Genomic DNA, 27,895 nt, shown 5'->3' with positions numbered 1-27,895 from the left:
TAGCCCCTAGCCCAAAACCTAGCCTCAAATAATAATGGAATAATAACCCAAATATAACATGGGGGTGCTGACCAGGCATTTGTGGAGCATTGAGGATGGGGCTTGGGAAGGACAGTGCACCCTGCAATAATAATTGAAGCACTGAACTTTGTGTACGCTGCCACAAATACACCTGTGGCAAATGTACTGTAGGAAAGACTCACCATGGGAATGTGGAAACTACTAGATGGGACAACTCTATGCTACATTTCTGTGCTTTGTATAGCCTCCATGTGTAGTGAGTCTGCTTTTCTTAGTGTGAAATAAATGTTTATTTTCTTCCTGAAGTTATACCGTCTGTAGTTTTTCCAAGCTGAAATTGTGTTTTTTGGGCCACTAATGGCCCTTTTCCACTACCCTTTTTCAGCTCACTTCAGCTTGCTTCAGCCCGACACGGCTCGCGTTTCGACTACCAAAAAACAGCACGACTCAGCTCGCTTCAGCCCTGCTTAGCCCCTAAAACTCGCACCGTTTTGGAGTGGGGCTGAAGCGAGCCAAAGCGAGCCGAGTGAGGCTGGGGGCGTGAGCAGACACTCCCCTGTGCACTGATTGGTGAGGAGGAGTGTCCTCACATGCCCACACACGCCCCGCGAGCACGCTGGGATCTGTAAACACCGCAAACCCGGAAGAAGAAGAATTACGAGAATTTCTGAAGCCTTATGCGCCTCGCCTCATCTATACGCTCTTGCCAGTATCTGTTCGCGTTGTCGGTGACAACAAGCCACAGAACCAAGACCAGCAACACTAACGACTCCATGTTTATTGTTTACTATTCGGGTCGTGAGACTACCGCTTAAAAGCTCACTGATGTCACTGTTTGCGCTGCTTAACGACATCACCTGACGTCCACCCACTTTCGCTAACTCCACCCAATGTGTCCACCCACTTCCAGCCAGCACGGTTCAGCGCGGTTGTAGTCGAAATGCAACTCCAACAGCCCCGCTCAGCTCGACTCAGCCCAACTCAGCACGGCACGGCTCAGCCGCGTTTGTAGTGGAAAAGCGGCATAATTCCAGTCCTCTGTCCTCTGACATTGTAAGCTTGGCAGAGTAAATTGTCACTGAAATTAGGGTGTAACCTAAAACCAAATTACCATTCATGAATAGCAACCTCAGTGGGGGGTGGAGTGGCTGTTCACAATACAATGGAGACAGTTAGCACCTTGAGAGGAATACACAATTTTTGCAGAGAGGAGGGGGCATGCAGCAGAAGTGGGCCTTTTAATGAACCATGCTTATCACATACGGTAACGCATTATCAACAAAGAAAGAAAAAACACAATGCCAAGGATCAGGAAAAGAACCACAGCGCTGTGATTAGTTGGGCTATCAATGACTGACAGAGCCCCGGCACGTAACTAAGCATTATAAAGTTAAAAAATATTTTTATTGAAAAAACAAGAATGTAATGATTTCTAAAATGATTTTACCTAACGAAATTTTCTGCTTTAATCCACATTTGCTGGTGTTGAGCGTTTTTTTTTTTTTTTTTTTTTTGCTTCTCAAAATCATCTCATCACAGATCACTCACTGCTGTGTGCGAGCTTCCCTGCCCCCTATTTGTTGAAAATCTTCTGTAGATGTCGGGGTTTTATATTGATTTATTATTATTATAATTGTTAATAATTAAACGTGATAAATCTGGTTATTAGGAACAAAGGAGGGCATAGTGGGAAATGATACGGTAACTGTCTCTTGTCGGTTCAAATACAATACTGTTTTGTGATTACACTGTACTGGTACATTTTAATAAAAATAGACAAATGGCATGAACCTCTCTACTGTCTCTTTATTACACTAAAGAAAGGGCCTGGCCGAGTCATTGCGTATTACTGAAAAAAAGAAAGAACGAATGATACACAATCCGTGTATCATTCGTTCTATCATTCGTTCTTTCCAGTTTTAATTGGCAATCAAAAAATGAAAAAAAAGAATTGTTTTTCATTTCAATTTTAGGCTCATATAAAAAAAATGAAAAACCAGTCATTTTTTCTTTTTTTTGTGTTTTAAAATAAAAACAAATAACAAAATAACCAGTCACTTTTTCATTTTTTGATTTTTGATTGCCATTTGAATATAGAAAGAACGAATGATACACTGATTCATGTCCTCTAATAAAAAGCAAAGTTGGTCTGACACAATATGTTGAAAGCGACAAAATGAATGCCATGTTATTGTTATCATTTATTTATTATTACTATCAGTGGTCGAGTTGTAAAATCAAACCGGGGGGATGGTGAAATTTTTAGTCGCGTGTCGGTCCGTCGGTGGAAAACTGGTTTGCTTTTAGGAGGGTTTGCATACAACGTAGGTCTGTGGACCTTGTTCATTTACCAGACATACAGTATTTTGTGTTGATAAAGTGTGTAGTACACACTGTGTACCCTTTTTATTGTTGTAAAAAAAACATAATACACTGGTATTTTACTGTAAAACATGCACAGTGTGGATGTCGTGTCATATTTAGTCAGTCTCCTGGCTGACATACCTACCACATTCTCCATATTAGGGTGAAATGCAGATGACAAATTTGAAGTGCAACTTCATAGTCATGGTAGGCTCCTTTTAAATCATTTGGTAAATAATTTATTAAAACCTCAGCAGGCAATGTAAATGAACAACTGAATCTTTTCATATCAAGTCAATAGAATTTTTATTCAAAGCTGAACATTGGGAACATTGAATTAAATACAGAGGTAGGTAGGTAACCAATAAGCTAAAACAAGCAACAGTAAATTGTAAATCTTCAGCTCTTCAGCTGTTGGTTCTCCTGCTTGCTCCTGCTCCTGTATTGTCTCACACTCCGGGTCCTCCAGCTCCTGCCGCACTGTGTTGCAGTTGCTGCTGACTGTCATCTGGAATAAAGAGCAGTGGATAAGATAATTTAATTAAATATAATTATAATGTTATTTCTGATTTATTTATTATCTGAACAAGGATTTGAGCTTTGAAAAATGACCGGATTCTTTCTGTAACGTTGATTCCCGCTGTTATCTAGGTCACGTGACACCTTAACATTGACGGTTACCAAGGAGCTGCCTTGGATACTTTGATACATACTGGATACAAGCTAGCAAAATGAGTTAAAAGCAGGCATCTTTGGAAAGTTTCTTTGGAAAGGGGAAAAGGCCCATTGAGGAGACAGAAGAAGAGCCTATGACGAAGAAAAAGAAAGCTGCATTTTAGCAGACACTTTGTCAAGTCCTACACCAATCCTGCTCTGCCTTACATATTGTGACCGGCTCTCTAATGAGGCAATGAAGCCTTCAAAACTGCTAGTGTCATTTATTTTAGCCTTCCTGTCTTGAATAACACTTTTTGTTGCCTGAAGAATAACAAACGAACGTCCAGGCTGATTAAATTAATGGCCTTATACAAGAAATCAAAGCTAACATGAACCTGAGTAAGCTATCGATAGCTGGATAGACTCCAAACTAACATTCATTATGATAGCTGTGTTGTTATCCGCCGCCCACAAATTAGGCTCCATATCGCAGGGTTTTTTCTAGAAAAATTTAGTATGAGGGCGCTCACCATGGCGAGGGAGCGAAGCGGGGGGAGGGCAGATGGTGCCGGTTGTCCCCCCCCCCCCCCCCCCCCCGCCGTGCAAAGCCTTTGAAAAATGCTCCAATGGGACATTCTGAGGCTATCTGAGAGGGAAATTGTAACAAATTGTCTGTCAACATTGAAAAAGAAAGAAGTAAGGCCAAAAAAAAAAAAGTGTGTTTCCGGTAACATGAAATACTAAAATAAGGTCGGTAGGTAGGAAAGGTTTTTTTTTTTTTTTCCTTTTCTTTTCTTAATTTTTTTTTATTCGAAAAAATTAACACAAGTAAACACATCACACACACACACATCACATCACATTATCTCTAGCCGCTTTATCCTTCTACAGGGTCGCAGGCAAGCTGGAGCCTATCCCAGCTGACTATGGGCGAAAGGCGGGGTACACCCTGGACAAGTCGCCAGGTCATCACAGGGCTGACACATAGACACAGACAACCATTCACACTCACATTCACACCTACGGTCAATTTAGAGTCACCAGTTAACCTAACCTGCATGTCTTTGGACTGTGGGGGAAACCGGAGTACCCGGAGGAAACCCACGCGGACACGGGGAGAACATGCAAACTCCGCACAGAAAGGCCCTCGCCGGCCCCGGGGCTCGAACCCAGGACCTTCTTGCTGTGAGGCGACAGCGCTAACCACTACACCACCGTGCCGCCAACACAAGTAAACATCTTACAAAATAGTATTTTGGCACAGAATCCTTTATACCACACATCATAATAAAATAAGTGTTTTTTAAATCTTTAAATGAATAAAAAAAATATCGCGAGAGTTCGAGTTATGATCTACGGAAGCGATATTTCATGATATTTTCATGTAATAACGTGAAAACACCTTATCAAGAAATAACGTGAAAATAACGTCCTAGGCTACTTCCATTAAAAGCAGACGGCCTAGCCTAGTCTACTGTAGAACTTGGGTCGAGCAAAAACATGGCTGAATCCTGAATGACTCCTATTTGTATAAATAGGGGACTACATAGGCGGCAAAATGTAGTGTTTTTCCCTGCCATGGAAGTGCACTTGTATACTGAAAAGAAAGCAATTTGCATTACAGCCTTGAATGAGGATTCAAAATGGCAGCTCGGCTCAGTTTATGGAGGAGGGCTGATAGAAGTGGCGAAACATTTTACTTTTTATCGTTTCTTTCACAACTTGAATGCGTTGAAACAAAAAATTATGACAAACTAACGCCGCTTACACTAAAATATCGAGGGAAATTTGTAATAACTTTACGGTCGGCAATTTTGACGCGGAAATTCTCGATCGGTTGGGTTACCGGAAACACACTTTTTTATTTGGCCTAATCTTCTTCTGCCCCGGACAGTCTTTGGCTTTCTTCCGCTTTGTGCCGCGGGATGACATCTTTAAATGCCCAAGTGTCAACAAAAACAACTCGCGAACTACTTCTGTCAAAAGCTCCCGCGCCGGTCGGTGAATGGTCATTCAGTCTCGAGAAATCTCGCGCTACAAGTCAGCTGACCTTGTATGTAACCCATGTCAAATCTCGCGAGAGCAGCCGCGACAAGTAAACAACTAAACAACATGGCGCCTCAGTCTGGAAAACGCCAATTCAGATTGTTTTTGCACCATCTGGCGGTGTATCTACTATGATTGGAATATTTTTGGAGCAATTATAACGTATTTGATGATCAGACACATTGTCATGTAGTGTTGCTGGGATGTTTTCACGGAGTCGGTAAGGGGGCGCACGCCGAGAGTAAGAGGGCGCAGCGCCCCTGTTCCCCCGTTTAGACGAAAGCCTGATATCGGTAACTTTACAGCATGATAGTGGGCTCACAGAAAGTGTGACTGATATTCGTAACTCTTGACTTACCTCCTGAAATGTTTTTTTCTTGCGATCTTAAAGCCGAACTTGCTTAGGTCTTGCTGTCCACTCCGCTTTGCAATCCGCTGCTGTCACTGACGCCGAATGAAATAAAAAATAACGGAACTCCAACTGAATGTCACCTCCTCAAACGCTTCGCTTGCGCGTGCCCTCTCTCGCGGTAGCTTACTGTATGCTCAGTTTCAGCAAAGCTACGCGGAATGGCATTTCTAATTCCAATGTTAAATAGAAGTAATGTCCACATTTATTAATAAAATTGCTCAAGGGAAGGGAGGGGAGATGCCCATTTTAGAGGGGGGATGATTTTGACCATTTTTTATTCCGGGGGGATGGCATCCCCTTATCCCCCCTCAACTCAGATTACTATTATATTGAGAATAATAATTAAGAGATCATCAGCTTAACATTAACAGCTTAATATATTAAATGAATAGGATGTATGAATAAATTACTTGATATATACATGCACATGCAATTTTTCTGTTTCAGAGACGCAGAGATGATGGACTGTCGCTGAGGATCATGGGAAGGCTAATGTAGCGTGGGGAATAGAGAAAATCAATAATCGTAAATTAGAGTTATTATTTCATTTTGGTTTCCCTGCTTATTATTTGTTCTGTTTTGAGTTGGAAAAAGGAAAACAAACACCAATCCTTCATTTTTTGGTCATACAGAAAAACAGGAAAATGAAATATTGAGTGTTTTTTTTTTTTTTCAGATTGAATGGAATACTTGAATGATCGGATGATACAAGGACCTACATGTAACACTAAAAAGTGCACAGTGCTTCATTGCAAGAGTCATTTTTTTAAAATATTTATTTTTGAGCGAGTAAACCCAAGGCAAGAATCGAACCATGTTTCAAGAGTTACCGGTACAGGACATGTGCAGTAACCACCAGACTACCAAGACCCGCAGTTTTGTCTGCTCCTGCACTGAAAAAAGTAACCTACCGTATAGAATTTACCCAATAAATCTGAGGTAACAATTTGCATTGACTTGTTTGGGGTAGATTTAATTCCATATATTGAGTATAAAATAACTGAAATAAAAAGCTATGAAATACTTAAATTGGGTAAAATTTACCTCACATTTATGTATCTATTCTACAGCTACTTTCTCATTGAAATCAGGAAGTGCAGTACAGCTTCACACAACATTTCAAGATTTTTTTTTTAGGAGAGAAGCGCCATCTAATGGCGACACCGTGGAATCGAATGAATGGGCGTGTTTAGAATTAAAATAGGGGAGGAAGGGGGGTCTGAGCCATTCATGGCAGCCCCCTGGCGTTCAGCTGGGAACTGCATGGCAGTCGCATGGCAGTCGCATGGCGTGCGGTTGGAACGGGAAAAATTCAGTTGCTGCTACCGTAGATACAAGCATTGAAGAAAGCTACAGAATTATCAGTCAAGCTTTCCTAATTAACCAGAAAGGACAACTTGATAAACATATCAATACTGTGTGACCAATCACACAGAAATCCATCTTAGTCACAGTTACCAAAAGTATTACTGGCTACACCAAAGGGAGACACACCACCATAAACATTTAACAAAAGTATTTTATTAATCCAAATTTAAGCAAAATCAGGAAGCCAACTTATATTTTAAACATGAAATGGATAATCTGAGAAGTCAGTGGTGTAGGGTGTGGATGAGTGAAAGATGTGGGTGCTAGTGTTGTATGGTGCAGAACAAACCATAAGGAATAAACCAAAGTAACATAACCAGACAACTAACAGAGTGCCTGCAGAGAAGAGGGAGAAAGAGAAGCAGTCAAGTCTGAGAGCCAGCCAGTGAGAGAATGAATCTGAAGATGCCTTTTACCAAGCTCAGTACCCAGGCCCAGGTGTACAGAGTTGCCACTAATTACCTGCATGGGAAGGACAGGTCATGAATATACACACACCCCAGATGACACCACCTGGGAAGCACACTTCAAGATGACACCACAGGGAAATTAGGATGAACATGTATCTGGTAGATCTACCAAAGTGTTCTAATTTTACCTTTTTTTTTTTTTTTGCTATAGGCAGCACTGGACTTCGTGGCTGAAGAAAATCTAAAGGCAAGCATCTCATGTTGGTATATCAAAAAATACGTTAATGAAAATCCACACCGTGGATACCAGGTGCACATTGAAGACTAATATTTGAGGCAGCCAAATGATCTAAAGGAGTATTTACACCTTACAGATTCTTAGTTTGCAAATGAATGCATAAATGCAACATCAGTTGGAATGTAGTTGTCTCAAAATTGACCAGATGGACTGAATAGATGAAGCATGGTTGAGGCCTCATTGCCTTTCCTTAATGAACACTTTGCCCATAACTGTCATATTACGCTCAACTACAGCAGACTGACTCCTGCAGAATTGCCCACACACAAGACCAGAAAACATTTAACAGAATCATTACAGAAATGGCAAAATCGGCCAGAATGGCCACAGAAATACTGATGTGTATATATGACTAGCTCAAGAAGCTCAGTGCCACAGGGGAAATGGAAGGAGTGATTTAACTTTTATCTTGTCCATTATCTTTGTGCCTTTCTTATTCATCTGTTAATAAAGAACAAAATCTGAAATAATTGTGTCATTATAAAGCTATGTACAGATTTTAATAGTTGTACTATTATTTTCTGGCAGCTGTGTATAAGTGACGTGTGTGTGTGAGAGAGAGAGGAGAGAGAGAAAACATTGGGAGTGACAGTGAAATATCAGAAATTATACATACAGGCCACTTTTTCCATGGAATAACGTATTCTATTCCCTTCTAGTGGGTTTATTGATAATATTGCATACTATCATATGTGGGTGCTATTGGCCTTAAGTGATCAGTCTCATTAATAATACCATTAATTTTGGTGTTTAATAATAAATTACCAAACAGCTAAATTATGGTATATTCCAAATTATTATGATCACTACTGATGCAGCAATAATGTATTACTTACCGTATTACATAGAAACTACAGCCAATAGCACTCCTATACTAGTCTGGTTAACACCAGACCATATCACAAGTGAATAGTCTGGAATCCGCCTATTGAATTTCTCGTAGGGGAGGTGTGGTTTACGATTGTCAGCGGCCGTTTATTGGACGTTGCAAATGTCTATCATTTGGCGTATACGTAGCCCATGGCCAATCATGGCAGTTGTACCCAGTGACGTAGTTAGAGCAACGAAGAGGCGATGAAAGACTGAAACGCTGTTCTTTTTTTAAAACAAACTTTCGCTCTAAACTATTCAGAACAGTGTCTAAAGCTTGATTGAAAGTTTGGTTCATATCGCTTGCCGCCATGTTAAATGTGATCCGTAAACAGTCCCAAATAAACAAGCTTCCGTTTGTCGAGTAGTACGCGTCACCGTCTTTCCACCCCTCCCCACTCTCTGATTGGCTCCCTAACTCAGGCGAGCCTTTAGACCATAGTTTCCATGCTGTCTTTTCAGATCGGAACGATTGTGCAAAGCAGCATGGGATTTCCCAGGCTACTCCTATACACTTGGGTGAAGGCAATTTTGGAGTTCTTTGAGATTGTGTGACTTCAAGTATATAGTAGCAACAAACAGACACACCGTTTAACAGTATAACTGAATTTATTATAACAATGATACTAAATGGATAATAGCAGTTGAGTACATTATATACAAGGCATGAACAGTGAGGTGTGTGTGTGTTTGAGGGATTGGAATCTTATCTAAGGTGTGTAGGTGTGTGTGAGAGAGGGATTGGAATTCATCTGAGGTGTTGGGGGAGGTGAATCACCTCATGGTCTTCTTGAAACAGGAATTAGCTGTGGTAGCTAACCCACTCCCTATAACATTACCACATTCACTGAAATCTTGAGGTCAAAATGTGTGTAATAATGAAATTAAAGGATGTTAGTGAGGATAGAGGAAAGCATGCAACACTTATCTTTTTTGAAACAACGGAGAGAGAGCAATGTAGAACACAAGATCAGTATGCACAATTAAACAGTTTCTGAGTTTAAATTCACACTACTTCATAAAGCTAATTCCTAAGACTAATTTGCCCAAATGCCAGCCTTACTTCCAGTGATCGATATCTCTATGCGGGATGTGTAGAGATGTCCCGAAGTTCCGCGGAGTTTCACAGAGCTTGTGGAGGCTTCTGTAAAAAACAGAGAATTCTTGGTCCGACGCTTCGTCGTTCATGAGGAAGAGTCTCTGCTCAATAATGTGCACAGCGATTAAGTCGGAAGGAATCCGGTCGCTTCTAACTTTTAATTAACTGCTTGGGCGGCGGTCGTAACGTTACTTATAATAAACAAACAAATCGGTTGTAACTCAACTAAGTGAGACAGCGCAACTTAAGTATTCTTTTACTGTGGCCAGTGGTATACGAAAGCATGCTGAGTCTTCTTTTTCTTGCAAGGCAGACGTCTTGATTTTAGATGTTCTGATGAGCGGGTGTCTCTTTATGTCTGTACGACGCGGGGTCCACAGCGCCAACGAGAGAACGGAAGTTGACTGAGTCACTTATGGCTTCGGGGGGGAAGTGACGTACGTAATCCTGCCCAGGCGTGACGTAGGTCATCGCGGAAGTTAGTTGATGGGATTTGTAGTTCTAGACGGGACGGTGGCGGTACCTACACTCCCCCTTTTGGTCTCAGGGGTATGACGGAGTCGTAGCACTGAGAGCACAGTACAGTACAGTCCACATGTCCATCCATAGTCCTTGAGGTAGCATCCTCTGTACAGTCCATGGTGTCCTGTGAAACCTGTATAAACTCATGAGTCCTAGTAAGACAGTTGGAGGCATAGGCATTTGGGCCAATATCACGCTGTAAGCATTTGGGCATATCATCACTATCTAACTAGGTCAAAATCACATCTATATAAAAACATTAAACATTACCTAGTTACTTCATTTCTTATGCATAAAAAAAACAAGAAAAGAGAAGGAATGAGGGAAAGAAAAGAAGTATTAGTGCTTGGGTTAGTAAGCCTAATCTTCTGGAAAGGTAATACCAGCAGGTGGTCTGGCCAGAAAGCTTGCGCTACTGTGGCTAAAGCTGTCAGGGACGCAGACCATCTTATCCAGCTTGGCGTGTAATGTTCTTATGTATTTGTGTAGCATGTATGCGATGCCAGCAGTTAAGACCCAGCCACTGAGGAGAAGTCCCAAAGCAATCAGACTTGTAGTAGATCCTAGATCAGATGACTCTCTGACCTGGTAGCGGGAGACCATAGTCGAAATTCCAGCCTGGCCTAAACTAAATTTCACCGTTTTGGTCCCTTCAGCCAGTAGTTGCTGTTGGAGGGTGTTATTGATCTCAAGATCTCATCTCATTATCTCTAGCCACTTTATCCTTCTACAGGGTCGCAGGCAAGCTGGAGCCTATCCCAGCTGACTACGGGTGAAAGGCGGGGTACACCCTGGACAAGTCGCCAGGTCATCACAGGGCCGACACATAGACACAGACAACCATTCACATTCACACCTACAGTCAATTTATGCCGCTTTTCCACTACCAACGTGGCTGAGTTGGGCTGAGTCGAGCTGAGTGGGGCTGTTGGAGTTTCATTACGACTATAACCGCGCTGAACCGTGCTGGCTGGAAGTGGGTGGACACATTGGGCAGAGTTAGCGAAAGTGGGTGGACGTCACGTGATGTCGTTAGGCGGCGCAAACAGTGACATCAGTGACCTTTTAAGCGGTAGTCTCACGACCCGGATAGTAAACAATATCAAATCAAATCAAGTTTATTTGTACAGCGCTTTTAACAATAAACATTGTCGCAAAGCAGCTTTACAGAATTTGAACGACTTAAAACATGAGCTAATTTTATCCCTAATCTATCCCCAATGAGCAAGCTTGTGGCGACGGTGGCAAGGAAAAACTCCCTCAGACGACATGAGGAAGAAACCTCGAGAGGAACCAGACTCAAAAGGGAACCCATCCTCATTTGGGCAACAACAGACAGCCTGACTATAATATTAACAGTTTTAACAGGTATAACCCTCAACTGTCCTCATGGGGCCGTCCTTCACAGGAGTGGGGCGATAAAACTCCGACCAGACACAGGGCACCAGGATGGATCAAGCAGGTCCGAGGGGCAGAAGAGGCCAGCATCTCAATCCCAGGATCAACATGTAACTCAGAGGGACAGATGGGGGGGGGGGAGAGAAAGAAAACACGTTGTTAGGTATGCCCTAAAAATGACAAGTATTAAATCTGTGTGGTAGGCTCGCAGAGACGAGAGTCTTTACATCAGGCATAACACACAATGGCATGTTAATATGGTAAAAAATATATCATGACCTGCTCTGGCTGGATGCTTGATTGGGTGATGGGAGCACACTCCTCAGCAATGATGAGATGCAGATGGGACCCTTAGGCCTGGCCAAGACAATTCAGTTACATTTCATCGGGTCTGGGACATGCGACAGAATGTCTGACGGCCAATTCCCTGCAGGCTACGATAGCCAGTCGAGGTCCCCATCGTCTCCCCCAAAAAATTTCCTGTTGACTCCATGTAACTCAGAGGGACAGATTTGGGGTGGGGGGGAGAGAAAGAAAACACAGGTGGTTAGGTATGCCCAATGTCACCTGAATAAGTAGGAACAGTATACATATTGCACCGAGTACAAGCAGGGACTCCGGCAACTAACTATGACAGCATAACTAAAAGGAGAGAGCCAGAAGGTAACACAGGCATGAGGGAGCCCCGGGACATAAAGCAGCCAGCCACTACACCGTCAACAAACTCGAGTGAGCAAGCGAGTGGGGACTGACAGCATCCATACATCCAAGTTTACCAAAACACTCTATGTCTGAGGACCCTCCAGATCTACTCCTTTACCTCATAAACACCATTAACAAAAGGCTTGACTAAACAGATATGTTTTCAGCCTAGACTTAAATGCTGAGACTGTGTCTGATTCCCGAACATTACTTGGAAGGCTGTTCCATAACAGTGGGGCTTTGTAAGAAAAGGCTCTGCCCCCTGATGTAGCCTTCACTATACGAGGTACCAGCAGATAGCCTGCACCTTTTGATCTAAGTAGGCGTGGCGGGTCATAGAGGAGCAGAAGTTCATTCAGGTACTGTGGTGCGAGACCATTTAGTGCTTTAAAGGTCAATAGTAGTATTTTATAATCAATACGAAATTTGATTGGGAGCCAATGCAGTGTGGATAAGACAGGCGTGATGTGGTCATATTTTCTAGTTCTAGTAAGAACTCTTGCTGCTGCATTTTGAACTAACTGGAGCTTGTTTATGCACTTATTGCAATAATCCAACCTGGAGGTAACGAAAGCATGGACTAGTTTTTCTGCATCATGCAATGACATTAAATTTCTTATCTTTGCAATATTTCTGAGATGAAAGAAAGCTATCCGGGTGATGTTATCAATGTGAGTTTCGAATGAAAGACTGGGGTCAATAATCACTCCGAGGTCTTTTACTGCTGCACGTGAAGAAACAGAAAGGCCATCCAGAGTTACTGTGTAATCAGAAAACTTACTTCTAGCTGTATGTGGTCCTAGCACAAGTACTTCAGTCTTGTCAGAGTTAAGCAGAAGGAAATTTATAAGCATCCAGTGTCTAATGTCCTTAACACATTCCTCAATTTTATTAAGCTGGTGTCTCTCATCAGGTTTTGCAGAGACATACAACTGTGTGTCATCAGCATAACAGTGGAAACTAATACAATGTTTACGAATAATATTGCCCAGAGGTAACATATATAGAGAAAAAAGCAGTGGACCCAAGACAGAACCTTGTGGAACACCAAACTTTACCTCGGTACGTCTAGAAATATCACCATTTATATCAACATACTGATAACGATCAGTTAGATAAGACCTGAGCCAGGAGAGGGCCATTCCCTTAACTCCCACAACATTTTCTAGTCTATCCAGAAGAATGGAATGATCAATGGTATCAAATGCTGCACTAAGGTCAAGCAACACAAGTAGCGAGACACAGCCCTGATCAGACGCCAACAGTAGGTCGTTTACTACTTTAACCAGTGCTGTCTCTGTGCTATGATGAGGTCTAAATCCTGACTGATACATTTCATGGATGTTATTCCTATGTAAATATGAGCATAACTGCTGTGCCACAGCTTTTTCAAGGATCTTGGAGATAAAGGGGAGGTTTGATATTGGCCGATAATTGGACAGCTGACAGGGATCAAGGTCAGGTTTTTTAATCAGGGGTTTGATAACTGCTAGTTTAAAGGATTTGGGTACATAGCCAATCATAAGAGAAGAATTTATTATTTTTAGAAGCGGTTCAATTACTCCAGGCATTATCTGTTTGAATAGATGTGTCGGTAAGGGATCTAGTACGCAAGTTGAGGCTTTTGATGTAGAGATTAATGAAAGTAATTCAGTTTCTTTTAGGGGAGTAAAACATTCTAACTGATGATCTGATACAGTTATATTGTTAACTACAAGGTCACTTTCATTGTCTAACCTTAAATTAGTAGTTTGAATTTTTTGTCGGATATTCTCAATTTTGTCATTAAAAAAATTCATGAAGTCGTTGCCACTACACACCGCAGGTGTGCATGTGCTGACAGTGGACTCATTCCTGGTTAATTTTGCTACAGTATTAAATAGGAATCTAGGATTATTTTTGTTATCTTCTATTAGGGAGGAGAAATATGTTGATCTCGCAGCACTAAGAGCTTTTCTATACTTCAGGAAGCTCTCCTTCCAAGCTAATTTGAACACTACCAATTTTGTTTGACGCCATTTACGTTCCAATTTTCGAGTGGTCTGTTTTAATGTGCGAGTGTCATCATTATACCAGGGTGCTAATTTTTTGTCTCTGACCATTTTCCTTTTTAGAGGAGCTACATTATCTAAAGTATGGCGGAATGTTGACTCTAAGCATTCAGTTGCCTGGTCAAGTTCTGCAGGGGCTGACAGTGACCCAATCAAAGTTGACAGCTCTGGGAGATCATTTATAAAGCTCTGTGCAGTAGTTGACGTGAAAGTACGTTTAATACAGTAGCGTGGTGAGGTGCATATATTATTACTCAGACATATTTTGAATGAGATGAGACAATGATCTGAGATAACTTCAGACTGTGGAAGTATGACTATATTGTCTACGTTTAATCTGAATGTTAGTATTAGATCAAGGGTGTGACCACCATTATGGGTCGGTCCTATGACATTCTGCTTAATCCCGACTGAATCTAAGATGGACACAAACGCTGTTTTTAAAGGGTCTTCTGGGTTATCGAAGTGAATATTAAAATCTCCGACAACTAAAGCTTTGTCTAAGGAAATAACCAAATCTGAGATAAAATCTGCAAATTCAGAAAGAAACTCAGAATATGGCCCCGGGGGCCTGTAAATAATAAGCAATGGAATTAACTGGGTAGACTTATTTTTCGAGGCTACATACATTATGTGAGTATGAAGAACTTCAAATGTATTAAATTTATAACCAGGTTTGTGTGTTACACCTAGATAATCGTTATAAATAACCGCGACGCCTCCTCCTCTGCCAGTTAGATGAGGCTGGTGTATATAACTGTATCCAGGAGGACTCGCTTCATTTAATGCTATATATTCATTTGGCTTAATCCATGTTTCTGTTAAACACAGTACATTAAACTCCTGATCAGTAATGAGTTCATTAACCATTAGCGCTTTAGATGTAAGAGATCTAATATTTAATAGCCCCACCTTTAGATCAAAGGTGCTGGCAGCAGCTGTACAGTCAGTATGATCTAATTTTATATTGATAAGGTTACTGGAACAAACTCTCTGAAAATTTCTACCTTTTTGTTGAGCTCGGGGAACACACACAGTCTCGATGTAGTGGGCCCTGAGTGACGACTCTGTGCAGCTAGCAGACAGTCGGTTTAGCCTGTTCGTCTGCTCCCTGGCCTTGGCTCTGGATTGTCAGAAATTAACTAGGCCTGTTCTGAGACTATGACCTATGCTGCAGGAAATGAGAGCAGCACCTTCCCGAGTGGGATGGATACCGTCCCGCCCTAACAGGCCAGCAGTGCCCTCAAAATTAGCCCAATTATCTATAAAGCCCTGGCTCCCGGTATACACCTGACTAAAGCTGCTGGTGCCCCTAAAGGCTGAGCTAGTTTCACGTGCCGTATGATAGAGTCCCCTATAACCAGAGCTCTTTCAGGTTTCTCAGTGGGTGCATCACTAAGGAGAGCAAACCTGTTCGACACGTGACGCGGAGAGGAGTGGTGCTCCCGTGGGCGAGCCTCAGCGGTAGCTTTGGCTCTACGCTTATGCCGCCGAGCCGTCACCCATTCGCCCCGCTGTAAGGGCTCTAATGCCGGAGTTGGGGGATTGCTAACTCCACCTAGGGCGTCCAGACTTTCCCTAACAGAAACTACACTGTTCTCACGCTCACTAACCTGCTCTAAAGCCTGGACACGCGCTTCTAGCACTGAAATCTTCTCCATCAGAGAGCTAACTAATCTGCACTTTATAGATAAACATGGAGGACATGGAGTCATTAGTGTTGCTGGTCTTGGTGCTGTGGCTTGTTGTCACCGACAACGCCAACAGATACTGGCAAGAGCGTATAGATGAGGTGAGGCGCATAAGGCTTCAGAAATTCTCGTAATTCTTCTTCTTCCGGGTTTACAGATCCCAGCGTGCTCGCGGGGCATGTGAGGACACTCCTCCTCACCAATCAGTGCACAGGGGAGTGTCTCCTCACGCCCCTAGCCCCACTCGGCTCGGTTTGGCTCACTTCAGCCCCACTCCAAAACCGTGCGAGTTTTGGGTGCTGAGTAAGGCTGAAGCAAGCCCAGTCACGCCACTCTGAGGTAGTTGAAACGCGAGCCGTGTTGGGCTGAAGTGAGCTGAAAAAGGGTAGTGGAAAAGGGCCATTAGAGTCACCAGTTAACCTAACCTGCATGTCTTTGGACTGTGGGGGAAACCGGAGCACCTGGAGGAAACCCACACAGACACGGGGAGAACATGCAAACTCCGCACAGAGAGGCCCTCGCCGCCCACGGGGCTCGAACCCGGACCTTCTTGCTGTGAGGCGACAACGCTAACCACTACACCACCATGCCGCCCGATCTCAAGATCATAACCTTGAAATGCGTCTATCATTTCAATCTCAGAATTGTACGTGTCAGTACTAAGATGGTGTAGGGTGATATTACCTACGTGAATGGTGGCTCCCTGTGGTACACTAATAGACTGGTACCAAAATCCAGAATTGTGACACCCAAAGGCATTTTTGAGACAAAGTCGGCAAACAGTCTTATTTTGTCAATTTGGGTGTGCCGAATTCAAATCTGCAATATGCCGAGCTCTATCTGACCTCTAGAGGTCATTGAACTTTGGGCCTGTAAACGTCTCAGCTGAACCCAGTTTCTCAGCTTTCTAAGGAATGAAATGTACTAAAATGATTAATGAAGTTAGCAAATGGCCTTGTTTGTTAAATGTTTGGGTGCTGAATTCATTTTTCATTTGTAAAACGACATATGACCTCTGATAACCTCAAGGTCATTAAACTTGGCCTATAGGCCTATGCATTTAACGGCATTTTTAAACTGACTTTACTCCCCCAACAAGAATATGAACAGACAAAAAACAAATAGAATACAACATTAAATGCCAGTCCATGTACATGCGACTTACTTTTCACAATGAGAATGCCTAGGCGATCACCTTACATAACATTGCATTACATTTAGCGGTTATTGTTTATACAAAGCTACTGAAAAAAGGACAGATTCAGCAGCATACAAAATGTGGGGGCATACAAGGTATACAGGTTAATCAGGGTTAGTATATATGAGAGTTTTTTTTCTTTGTTGTTTTTGTTTTAAACGGGGTAAAGCCTTTACAAAAAGCTCACATTGTCTTAGGTTGGATATTAGGTAATTAATCAATGAGTTAATTTATTAATTATTAATTAATAGTAACTACGTAATTAATCAATTAATAAAGTTTGTTTTGTTTGGTAATGCTATATCTTATCCTAAGTTATTAATAGGTTATTAGTATTTTCTGATATGGTTATCACGCTACTGTTAACCGTTTAACACACCTGGGGATATACCTTGGCAGTTGCTTAATCAAACTGATAATTTATCTGTTGTTGCAATAATATTCAAGAAGTCAACAAACCAATCTCCTCACACGGGGCACCAGTAAATAATGTGGGTGCTATTGGTCTTAAGTGATCAGTTTCATTAAATCAGTCTCATTAATAATACCATTAATTTTGGTGTTTAATAATTACCAAACAGCTAAATTATGGTATATTCCAAATTATGATCACTACTGATGCAGCAATAATGTATTACTTACCGTATTACATAGAAACTACAGCCAATAGCACTCATATACACTTGGGTGAAGGCAATTTTAGAGTTCTTTGAGATTGTGTGACTTATATAGTAGCAACAAACAGACACACCGTTTAACAGAATAATTGAATTTATTATTATTTAGTAAAATGGATAATAGCAGTTGAGTATATTATATACAAGGCATAAACTGTGTGTGTGTGTATGTGTGTGTGTGTTTGAAGGATTGGAATCTTATCTAAGGGGTGTGTGTGTGTGTGTGAGAGAGAGAGAGAGGGATTGGAATTTATCTGAGGTGTTGGGGGAGGTGAATCACCTTGTGGTCTTCTTGAAACAAAGGAATTAGCCGTGGTAGCTAACCCACTCCCTATAACACTACCACATTCACTGAAATCTTGATGAGGTCAAAATGTGTGTAATAATGAAATTAAAGGATGTTAGTGAGGATAGAGGAAAGCATGCAACACTCATCTTTTTTGAAACAACGGAGAGCGAGCAATGTAGAACACAAGATCAGTATGCACAATTAAACAGTTTCTGAGTTTAAATTCACACTACTTCATAAAGCTAATTCCTAAGACTAATTTGCCCAAATGCCAGCCTTACTTCCAGTGATTGATATCTCTGTGCGGGATGCACAGAGATGTCCCGAAGTTCCGCGGAGTTTCACAGAGCTCGTGGAGGCTTCTGTAAAAAACAGAGAATTCTTGGTCCGACGCTTCGTCGTTCATGAGGAAGAGTCTCTGCTCAATAATGTGCACAGCGATTAAGTCAGAAGGAATCCAGTCACTTTTTTAACTTTTAATTAACTGCTTGGGCGGCGGTTGTAACGTTACTTAGGCCAAGAAAAAATAATTGTTTGTTTCCGGTTACCCGACCGACCGTTTAAAAAATGCCCCGACCCTAGACTTTTTTGTTAGATGTTTAAAAAAAAAATTTATTTTCGCCGACCAACAATAAATTTTGAAAAAAAAAATATCTGCATTACGATTTGCATAATATTGTCGATCTGACAAGTGACTAATTCTAAAACGCATATATCGGACAAGAAACACTCATTGATTTCTCACGGCCTCAATCTGACGTCATGACCTCTTTCCGGGAAACTCCGGCTTGTGTTGTACACAACGCTAGGCATCATGGCGGCCAACGAAGTGTTCTCGATTACCGTGATTGGTTGCGACCACACGGAAGATTGTAAGACCATAAGTTCATTTTATAAGTTTTCAACTGTAAAAGAACTCTACGAACACTGACACTGATTGATCATTTTGTATAATAGCAGGTCCAAAAGTCTAAAGATGTTTTTGATTGTTCTTTGTATTCATATTAAACATACAAGTTCATAACATAGTGTTCCTAATAAAGTTAAGGTTCAACATTTGTAGTTGTTATGTTTATAGTTCCTTTAAGCGTCCGAGCACTCCATATTTTATCCATGGGCTCCGAATCCTGTATTCCACAAGCTTCACTGGTTTTCTTAGGCCTGGTTCTGGATGGTTGAGTCACAGAATGACACTTCCCCACTATGTGCCACTGTTTGTCCCACACCTAATATTTATTTAAAAAAAAAACCCTACCTACTTTGTGTGATAAAAAAATAAATAAAATAAAAAGACCTACCTACCTACCCTATTTTTTTTCAAGATGTAATAGGAAACAAACAATTATTTTTTCTTGGCCTTATAATAAACAAACAAACCGGTTGTAACTCAACTAAGTGAGACAGCGCAACTTGAGTATTCTTTTACCGTGGCCAGTGGTATACGAAAGCGCGCTGAGTCTTCTTTTTCTTGCAAGGCAGACGTCTTGATTTTAGATGTTCTGATGAGCGGGTGTCTCTTTATGTCTGTACGACGTGGGGTCCACAGCGCCAAAGAGAGAGAACGGAAGTTGACTGAGTCACTTATGGCTTCGGGGGGGAAGTGACATGGGTAATCCCGCCCAGGCGTGACGTAGGTCATCGCGGAAGTTAGTTGATGGGATTTGTAGTTCTAGACGGGACGGTGGCGGTACCTACACATATCGCTTATGTATTACGCCACTCTTCCCAATGGAGAATGAGCGTGCGATATTGTTACAGTATTGCACATGGTGTCAAGATGTCACACGTCAGAGCTTGTCATACCTGCAAACTAGTCACCTTTCGGCAAAATTCGCCGTTTTGATCCCAAAATAGGTCACTTGTGTGAATCGTGTAGATCTGAAGAGTTTTTTTTTTTGGGGGGGTGCGCGAGGCTACGTTGCCGAACATTTGGTTTCAATTTACTACTACTTCAAAGTACTACTACTTTTCTCCTCACACCCACGTTCAGACCATTTCCGCCTTCTTCATACTTCAAACGTCTCTCTGATTGGAAGACATTCCAACGAGCCAATAGTCTTACAGAACGCTGGACAGTATCCGCGAATTGTAACTGAATAGAGGTGGGGTTTTCTTGAATACGGGTGTGTATAGGAGGATGGCAGAGATCATCCAAACGCAATGCAGAACGGGACACTGAGTCTTGAAAACAGCTCACGGAATCATATTTTCTGATTTTTTCCGGAACTCTATATTACATCTGGAGACGGAAAAACATTTTTAGTATGTGGAGAAATCTGTGTTACGATGAGTGCGCTTTAAAGAGGCTTTAGGGTGTTTTTTTTTTTTTGGTACCTGTGATTTGGTGGTCTGTGAGTCGCATTTTTATGACGTAAGACGCAAGGGGCGGGGCTGTTACGTTTGAACCGAACGCGTGACACGGAAGATGTTTCTGTGGGCTGAAACAAAACAGAAAAAAATGTCATCAGTTTGAATAAAGTCATTTTTGTTGAACATAAGGATCTATAAACGCGTGTTTTGGGTAAGAGAAATCATTTTTATGTGAAACTATTGGTGGGATTGTCAAAATTATAACGTAATATGTGTTGATCTCAGTTGTATTCAGAGAACCAGTTAGTTGTGCGTGTGAGTGAGAGAGAGAGAGAGTGTGAGTGAGAGAGAGTGTGTGAGTGAGAGAGAGAGAGAGAGAGAGAGTGTGTGTGTGTGAGTGAGAGAGAGAGATTCTCTCTCACACACACACATTCTCACACCATGAATTTGGCAGCACTGAAGGAAAGGAGGCCTGAATTTGGTGTCCAGCCATCTACCAGTGCTGCTGGTAATAGGGCAGAGGTGGTGAAGAAGGATAGCATGGCGCGAAAGAGGCACATGGCAGAGCAGCATAAACGTGCCCTTGAACGGCTTGTTCGGGCCAAAAGGTCTAAAAATGATAAACTGGTCTGCTGAAGAAAGTTTCCAGTGTCACACTTCAAAAATTACTTTTTTAAATTCAAATTTTACTTTTTACTTTTTATACTTTTCCTTCCTTAATGGTAATGTAATGAGGTGTCAGATGCAAAACTGAAAATTGCAAAGCTAAAAATGAATAAATCTTGTCTTTGTTTTAAATGTTGTCTTTTCCCTTTATTTTCCTTGATCGCGCGCTGTTTAAGGGGGCCGGGGGGTTACCGGTAGTTTGTCACCTTTTTCAACCCTTATGAGTTTGCAGGTATGCTTGTGCAAATATCCAGTGACAAAACTTTTCTGCTGCGCATGCGTGGAATCATTATTTGTCTGCCAGGAAAGAGAGAAGATGAGGCTAATCCAGTGCTACTGCTAGGATTAGGCACTAAATAAACAAACTGAAGACACGCTGAACACCTGAAAGGCTACCAAAACTTCATTATAACATTAGAACTTCATGCATATTTACAAGAGAAAAACATACCAACAGACATCGAAAAACTGGAAAAGAGACACATCGGAGATGTAAAACTTCCACACTAGCGAGCGACTGTGACAATTTAAAAACAAACATGGCCGCGAGTTTGCTTCGTTAAAAGCGGAAGATTTTGAGAGAATTTTGGCTGCCAGGTCGCTCCATTGTGTGTAGTTGTCGATGTTGGTTTTAAATTGTAACTAAGTAAATTACACAGGGAAAATAATAATATTCGGTTTAACTGCACTAGCATTGGCCTTCGCTAACATTGCGCTGGCTAGAAGGTAACTGCACTGCTGCATTAACAGCACCGAGTCGTGGGTAAGCTAGTGTTGGCCTTCGCTACTGCTACGCCGGCTGGAAGGTAACTGGACTGCCGCGTTAACAGCACAGAGTTGGAGGTAAGCTAGCATTGGCCTTCGCTAACGCCACTGCTACGCCGGCTGGAAGGTGACTGCGCTGCCATGCTAACAGCACAGAGTTGCAGGTAAAACTGGAAAAGATGTGTCGGAGATGTAAAACTTCCACACTAGCGAGCGACTGTGACAATTTTAAAACAAACACATATATACATACACGTGTGTGTGTGTGTGAGAGAGAGACCTGTCTATAGTTCATATGATTATCATTAACCAAGAGACTTGTGTAAAAAACAGACACGTAAATTTTATTATAGCACACATTTAATAAAATGTGATCAAAATATGTTATCTGATAAACAGCCAATTTTATTTATACATTTCTCATAAATCTAACTTTTATATATAGATTTGCCAAAGCAAGTATAATCAGCCCAGCTGATTTGGCTGCTAAATTTAAAACTAGATATTGTAGGCAAAGCTTTGCATCTAAATAGAATAAAACATCACGTAAAATGATAATGTTCCTTATAGTGAAAATCATGCGAATGGCATTTGTCAGTGTTACCATCTTTGGGTGATGTGTGTGTGTGTGTAAAGGTATATTTTCTCATTCTTATTGTGTAATGAAGAAATCACATTCAAAGGAAAAAATAATTTCCCTATTTGTAGAACTCTTTTAGGAAGCTAAAAACCCTTATTTATCCAATGAAATATTTAAAGAACCTTTTACTAATAGTGTATATAATAAATCCTCCCTGTTAATATCCCACTAAAATTCCACTAATATCCTCTAACTACCAGGGCCTCTCCTGGCTCTTGCCTTCCGAACCCACTGCCCTCTACCTGAGGCTCTTGTTGGTTTCTGTGTCGGCACTCTCACAGGTGGACACTGTGCTGCCTTCCACAGCCAGGCTTTGGGAATTTTCCCTGCCTGCAGCTCATCCACAAAGTCTTCCACCTTGTCAAATTTATTGCTGAGTTTGGCCAGGTTGTCCTTCAGAGTGTTGAATTGATTGTAGAGGTCATCTGCTGCATCAGACAGAGACTTGATCCTGTGAATGTTATAACAGAAGTACAGAAAAAATGTTTGGGATTCAAGAGCTCAGTGATTTCACAGCAAGTGTTGCCATGTATGAGGTAATGGGAGTTGAGTCATGGCACAATGTTTTTGTTTTTCGTGTGTGTGTGTGTTTTTTTTAAATAGGAATTGACAATGCCAGTGGTAGCTGCGCCAGAAATTAACAACTTTAATACATGTCTGCAGCAAGTAATAAAACAGCACACACACACACACACACACACACACACACACACTTTCCAAGTAATTTTTTTTGCAGAAGTTATGGCTATGGTAAATTAATCCATAAAAATGACTCAATGTAATAAAGTTTAGCCCTGATTTCCCTTAATAAACCAAGTGACTCTTAGAAAACCACATTTCTGTTCCTCTTCTTCATTGGTCAACTTACTTTTCAGTGATGTTCTGTACAGCCATTCACTCACCTCATATATTCAGGTAAGACTGAAGCATGGTCATTGACCAGCATATCCTTCACCTGGTACATGATGGCATATTTCCAGTTGTCCAGCACTTGGGTCAGGTTTGAGCAGCTTTTGCCATTTGTCTTGTCTATGAAGTAAGCAGTTATGCAAAACATTTACAAATTATACCTAAAAAAAAATAATAATAATTATATATATATATATATATATATATATATATATATATATATATATATATATATATATATATATACGCACACTACCGTTCAAAAGTTTGGGGTCACTTTGAAATTTCCTTATTTTTGAAAGAAAAGCACTGTTCTTTTCAATGAAGATCACTTTAAACTAAATCAGAAATACACTCTATACATTGCTAATGTGGTAAATGACTATTCTAGCTAAATTCTACTAAATGTCTGGTTTTTGGTGCAATATCTACATAGGTGTATAGAGGCCCATTTCCAGCAACTATCACTCCAGTGTTCTAATGGTACAATGTGTTTGCTCATTGCCTCAGAAGGCTAATGGATGATTAGAAAACCCTTGTACAATCATGTTAGCACAGCTGAAAACAGTTTAGCTCTTTAGAGAAGCTATAAAACTGACCTTCCTTTGAGCAGATTGAGTTTCTGGAGCATCACGTTTGTGGGGTCGATTAAATGCTCAAAATGGCCAGAAAAATGTCTTGACTAGATTTTCTATTCATTTTACAACTTATGGTGGTAAATAAAAGTGTGACTTTTCATGGAAAACACAAAATTGTCTGGGTGACCCCAAACTTTTGAACACTGGTATGTGCCCATATGAGCTCAGTGGTGGAGCCAATGAGCCACTTTTGGTTCTTTAGGAAAGGCCTTTTAGGCTAGCTTTGGTTTTCTGTATAACCCATATGAAGATAAATAGCTGTATGTAGTATATTTGCAAGTTATTTATTTTTTACTGATTTAAAAACTTTTTTTTTAAAAAAGTCCTTGAAATAAAAACACTGGGAGCATCAGTTACACAACATTTATATTCAACATTTTTGTGCAGTGATGCAGAGCAAGGACTACGTACTAGAACTGAATGATGTAATTTCAGCCCCGAATCCATGATTATTCTACTAAACTGTTAAATTGGTAAACAAAACTATTACCTCTATGCTCCCATGTTTCCTGAGTGCCCTTCTTCTGAGCAACGCACAGAGAGATGAGTACCAGCAGGATCAGATCCTTCTTCAATCTCATTGTCCTTAGCAGTACAACACTGATGTCATATAAACTGTGTAATCCTTTGATTTGCAGCCAGTACAAACATTATAACATATTATCCTCAGCTTCCCCAGTTCATCTGCTCTCAGTTCATTCAACAATTGCATGTTTCACACATCTCTCTCCCCCCCCCCCCCCCCAAAAAAAAAAAAAATCCAGATTTCTTGGACAAAACAAAATTAGGCAGAGTGGCACAGGACTCCATACCTGTATGTAATTAATACGAAGTTCACAACATAAAGCTGTTTGCTAACATAAAGTTCATACATTAAGTCAACAAACTACAGATCAGATACATCATCTAATCGTGTCAAGCCTACATGTGCTCCTCTCAGTAACCTCACTACACATGTGATGAGCATTTTGACAAAAAATATATATTCAGACATATTAAATGCTATAATTATACGACAAGCAAACAATTGGGTCATAGTCAAATACCTTTAGAGTGTTCTTGTGGTAAATGATATCCGAGGCTTAGATTAATACAGCTGTATGTGCTGACAGTGAAGCAAAATGTCTGGAGTTGCTCTCTTATATCAGTATCCAAAAGCCATCCCTCAACCTGTTCCCGCCTCCAGAAGTGCACAGAGAGAGAGAGAGAATGATGTAATATCAAAGTACTTTTATACACTGACTGACTCTATAGTTACTCATAGTGGCTAATGGCACATTTACCTGTAATATTAATAGTAATACCAAGTTATTTCCTCTCTCCTTTTCTGTGTAGACATTAAATGTAGCATGTTTTAGTAGCATTTGTTTAGCAAACATAATTTAGTACATAATTATGTCCAAAATATCCCATAATTTGGTACATCTCATATCTGGCTATACATTACTGCCTCACAACTCCAGGGTCATGAGTTTGATCCTGAGCACAGGCTAATGTTTATGAGGGTTTTTTTTTTTTTTAAATAAATGGTCTTCCTGCGTCCACATGGTTTTCCCCTTCCAGTAAAAAAGAAAAATGGAGGCTGTAATTGATCATTTATTTATGTCTACAAACTAATTTACATCCAAAGTAGGCATTAGATCACCACTGGAAGTCATCACAGCCAAGTGTATAATAATTTCCAGAAACTGAAAGTTAAAAAAACAACAACACATTCCAGTACTGTTTTAATGTCTTCCCATCATACAGTGGGAAAATGGATATCGGGTGGATTTTTCACTTGGCATCATGCACAATGTACAACCCCAAATCAGAAAAAGTTGGGACGGTATGGAAAATGCAAATTAAAAAAAGAAAAGAAAGCAGTGATTTCTAAATTTGCTTTGACTTATTTCATTGCAGACAGTATGAACCCAAGATATTTCATGTTTTGTCTGGTCAACTTAATTTCATTTTTTTTTTTATAAACATCCATTCCTGCATTTCAGATCCGTAATACATTCTAAAACAGTTGGGACAGGGAAATTTAGGGCTAGTAATGAGGTAAACTATTAAATAGCCCCTTTGGACACAAGGTAAAATGCTATGGAACTTCATGCTATGGAACTTCATGTGTACAATTGTACATACGTATTATGTCCGAAGGGGATAATGATGTGATTTGAGACAGGTGATGTCATCAGGTGATTGTGATCATGATTTGGTACAAAATTAGTATCTAGTAAAGGCCTAGTCTTTGAGGAGCAAAGACGGGCTGAGGATCTCTAGTTTGTCAACAAATACATGAGAAAATTACTGAAATGTTTAAAAAAAAATTCCTCAAAGAAAGACATAAAGGGATTTGGATATTTCACCATCTATGGTGCATATCATTAAACAATTCAAGGAATCTGGAGGCATTTCGGTGCATAAAGGGAAAGAGTGCAAACCTAAGCTGAACACCCATGATCTCCGATCCCTCAGTCAGCACTGTATCAAGAACCGTCATTCATCTATAGCTGATATAATCACATGGTCTCAGGATTACTTTGGCAAACCTTTTGTCAAGCACTACAACACAGCATGACATCCACAGATGCCAGTTAAAACTTTTGGTCCATTTGCTATGGACCAAAGACAAAAAGGACCATTCAGGGGTGGGTTTCCTAAAAGCATCGTAGCACAAAGATCATTGTTAAATGGTAGAACAAGCTTCACAATGAACTAGTTCTCTCCTAGTTAAGATGCTCTTAGCGTTAAGATGCTTTTGGGAAACCCACCCCCAGACTTACCAGCAACAAGTCCAAAAGTCAGGGTCTGTATGTCTATATGGCGTTGTGTTAGTGTGGAAGCGGGGGTGTGGCCAAGCGTCGGTTTGTGAATGGAGGGCAGGGAAGGTGAATGACAAAGTCAGTACACCTGTTGGCAATTAATGTTGTGTCTGTGTGTGTTTTGCAGTGAGGATGGAAGGTAGAAAGGAGGGAGAGAGCGACGAGAGAGAAGAGCTCCCAACCCGAGCACGTGTGTGTGTGTATATGAGCGAATAAGTGAGATTAGTGACACTGAAAAGCAACCACGAAAAGTGAAAATTAAACAGTGTTGCAAATCCCTGATGTGGGTGGAATACTGAACTGTGGCAGGCGGGAAATGATGTTAACATAGTGCTTTATTTTCACTTTGCATGGTTGCTTTTCAGTGTCACTAATCTCACTCATACACACACACATGCTCGGGTTGGGAGCCCTCCTCTCTTGTCGCTCTCCTCCTCCTTTCTACCTTCCATCCTCACTGCAAAACAGACACAATATTAATTGCCAACAGGTATACTGACTTTGCAGATCACCTTCCCTGGCCCCGCCCTCCATTCACAAACCGATGCTTGGCCACACCCCCGCTGCCACAGTTAGTGCCCTTGGCAAAGGTAAGTTACACTTCTGTGATGGCAAAATTAAGGCAGAAGAGTATATTGAGATTTTGGAGCAACATATGCTGACTTCAAGAAGACACCTTTTCCAGGGATATTTCAACAGAACATTTCAAAAACACGTTTTGCACACATTACAAAGGGATGGCTGTTGATTCTGTTGCAAGAATCAAAATTGAAATGTGTTTATTTTGAAAAAGAAAACAAAAGAACAGTAAAATTCATGAGGTAAAACATCAAATAATGTGCTGTTTTATTATTTTGAGTACTATACAGGACAAAAATAATTTACAAAGCATTGTTTTCAGTTCTAATTTCAATTTCAACATACTGTCCCAACTTTTTCTGCTTTGGGGTTGTAATTAAAGACATACCTTTATATATATATATATATATATATATATATATATAAAACATTACACACACACAGTGGTGCTTGAAAGTTTGTGAACCCTTTAGAATTTTCTATATTTCTGCATAAATATGACCTA

General features: G+C 40.8%; 2 protein-coding genes across 3 annotated transcripts in view; one reads left to right on the top strand and one right to left on the bottom strand.

The window, feature by feature from the left end:
* Positions 1–8,046, top strand: part of im:6904045 (protein NATD1) — a 42,962-nt gene extending 34,916 nt beyond the window's left edge. The window contains exon 3 of the mRNA XM_060901475.1: positions 7,490–8,046. Coding sequence (XP_060757458.1) covers positions 7,490–7,606 — 117 coding nt within the window. The 3' untranslated portion in view covers positions 7,607–8,046. The remainder of the gene's footprint in view (positions 1–7,489) is intronic.
* Positions 8,047–22,178: 14,132 nt separating this feature from the next.
* Positions 22,179–25,132, bottom strand: si:dkey-282h22.5 (uncharacterized protein LOC107988040 homolog). Of its 2 annotated transcripts, none has more exons than XM_060901471.1 (4): positions 25,048–25,107; positions 24,492–24,601; positions 23,357–23,483; positions 22,179–22,905 (listed from the first exon to the last, which is right to left on the bottom strand). In XM_060901471.1, the coding sequence occupies exons 2-4, from the start codon at positions 24,580–24,582 to the stop codon at positions 22,644–22,646; spliced, it is 480 nt and encodes a 159-aa protein (XP_060757454.1). In that variant the 5' UTR covers positions 24,583–24,601; positions 25,048–25,107; the 3' UTR covers positions 22,179–22,643. The 2 variants fall into 2 exon arrangements, with proteins under 2 accessions (XP_060757454.1, XP_060757453.1); XM_060901470.1 differs by having other exon boundaries at positions 22,180–22,905; positions 24,492–24,586; positions 25,048–25,132.
* Between the last annotated feature and the right edge of the window lie 2,763 nt (positions 25,133–27,895).

The sequence above is a fragment of the Neoarius graeffei genome, chromosome 20, assembly GCF_027579695.1.
Source record: "Neoarius graeffei isolate fNeoGra1 chromosome 20, fNeoGra1.pri, whole genome shotgun sequence".
Taxonomy (NCBI): Eukaryota; Metazoa; Chordata; class Actinopteri; order Siluriformes; family Ariidae; genus Neoarius; species Neoarius graeffei.
Note: the sequence above shows the minus strand (reverse complement) of the source record. Positions and strands in the feature narration are given on the sequence as shown.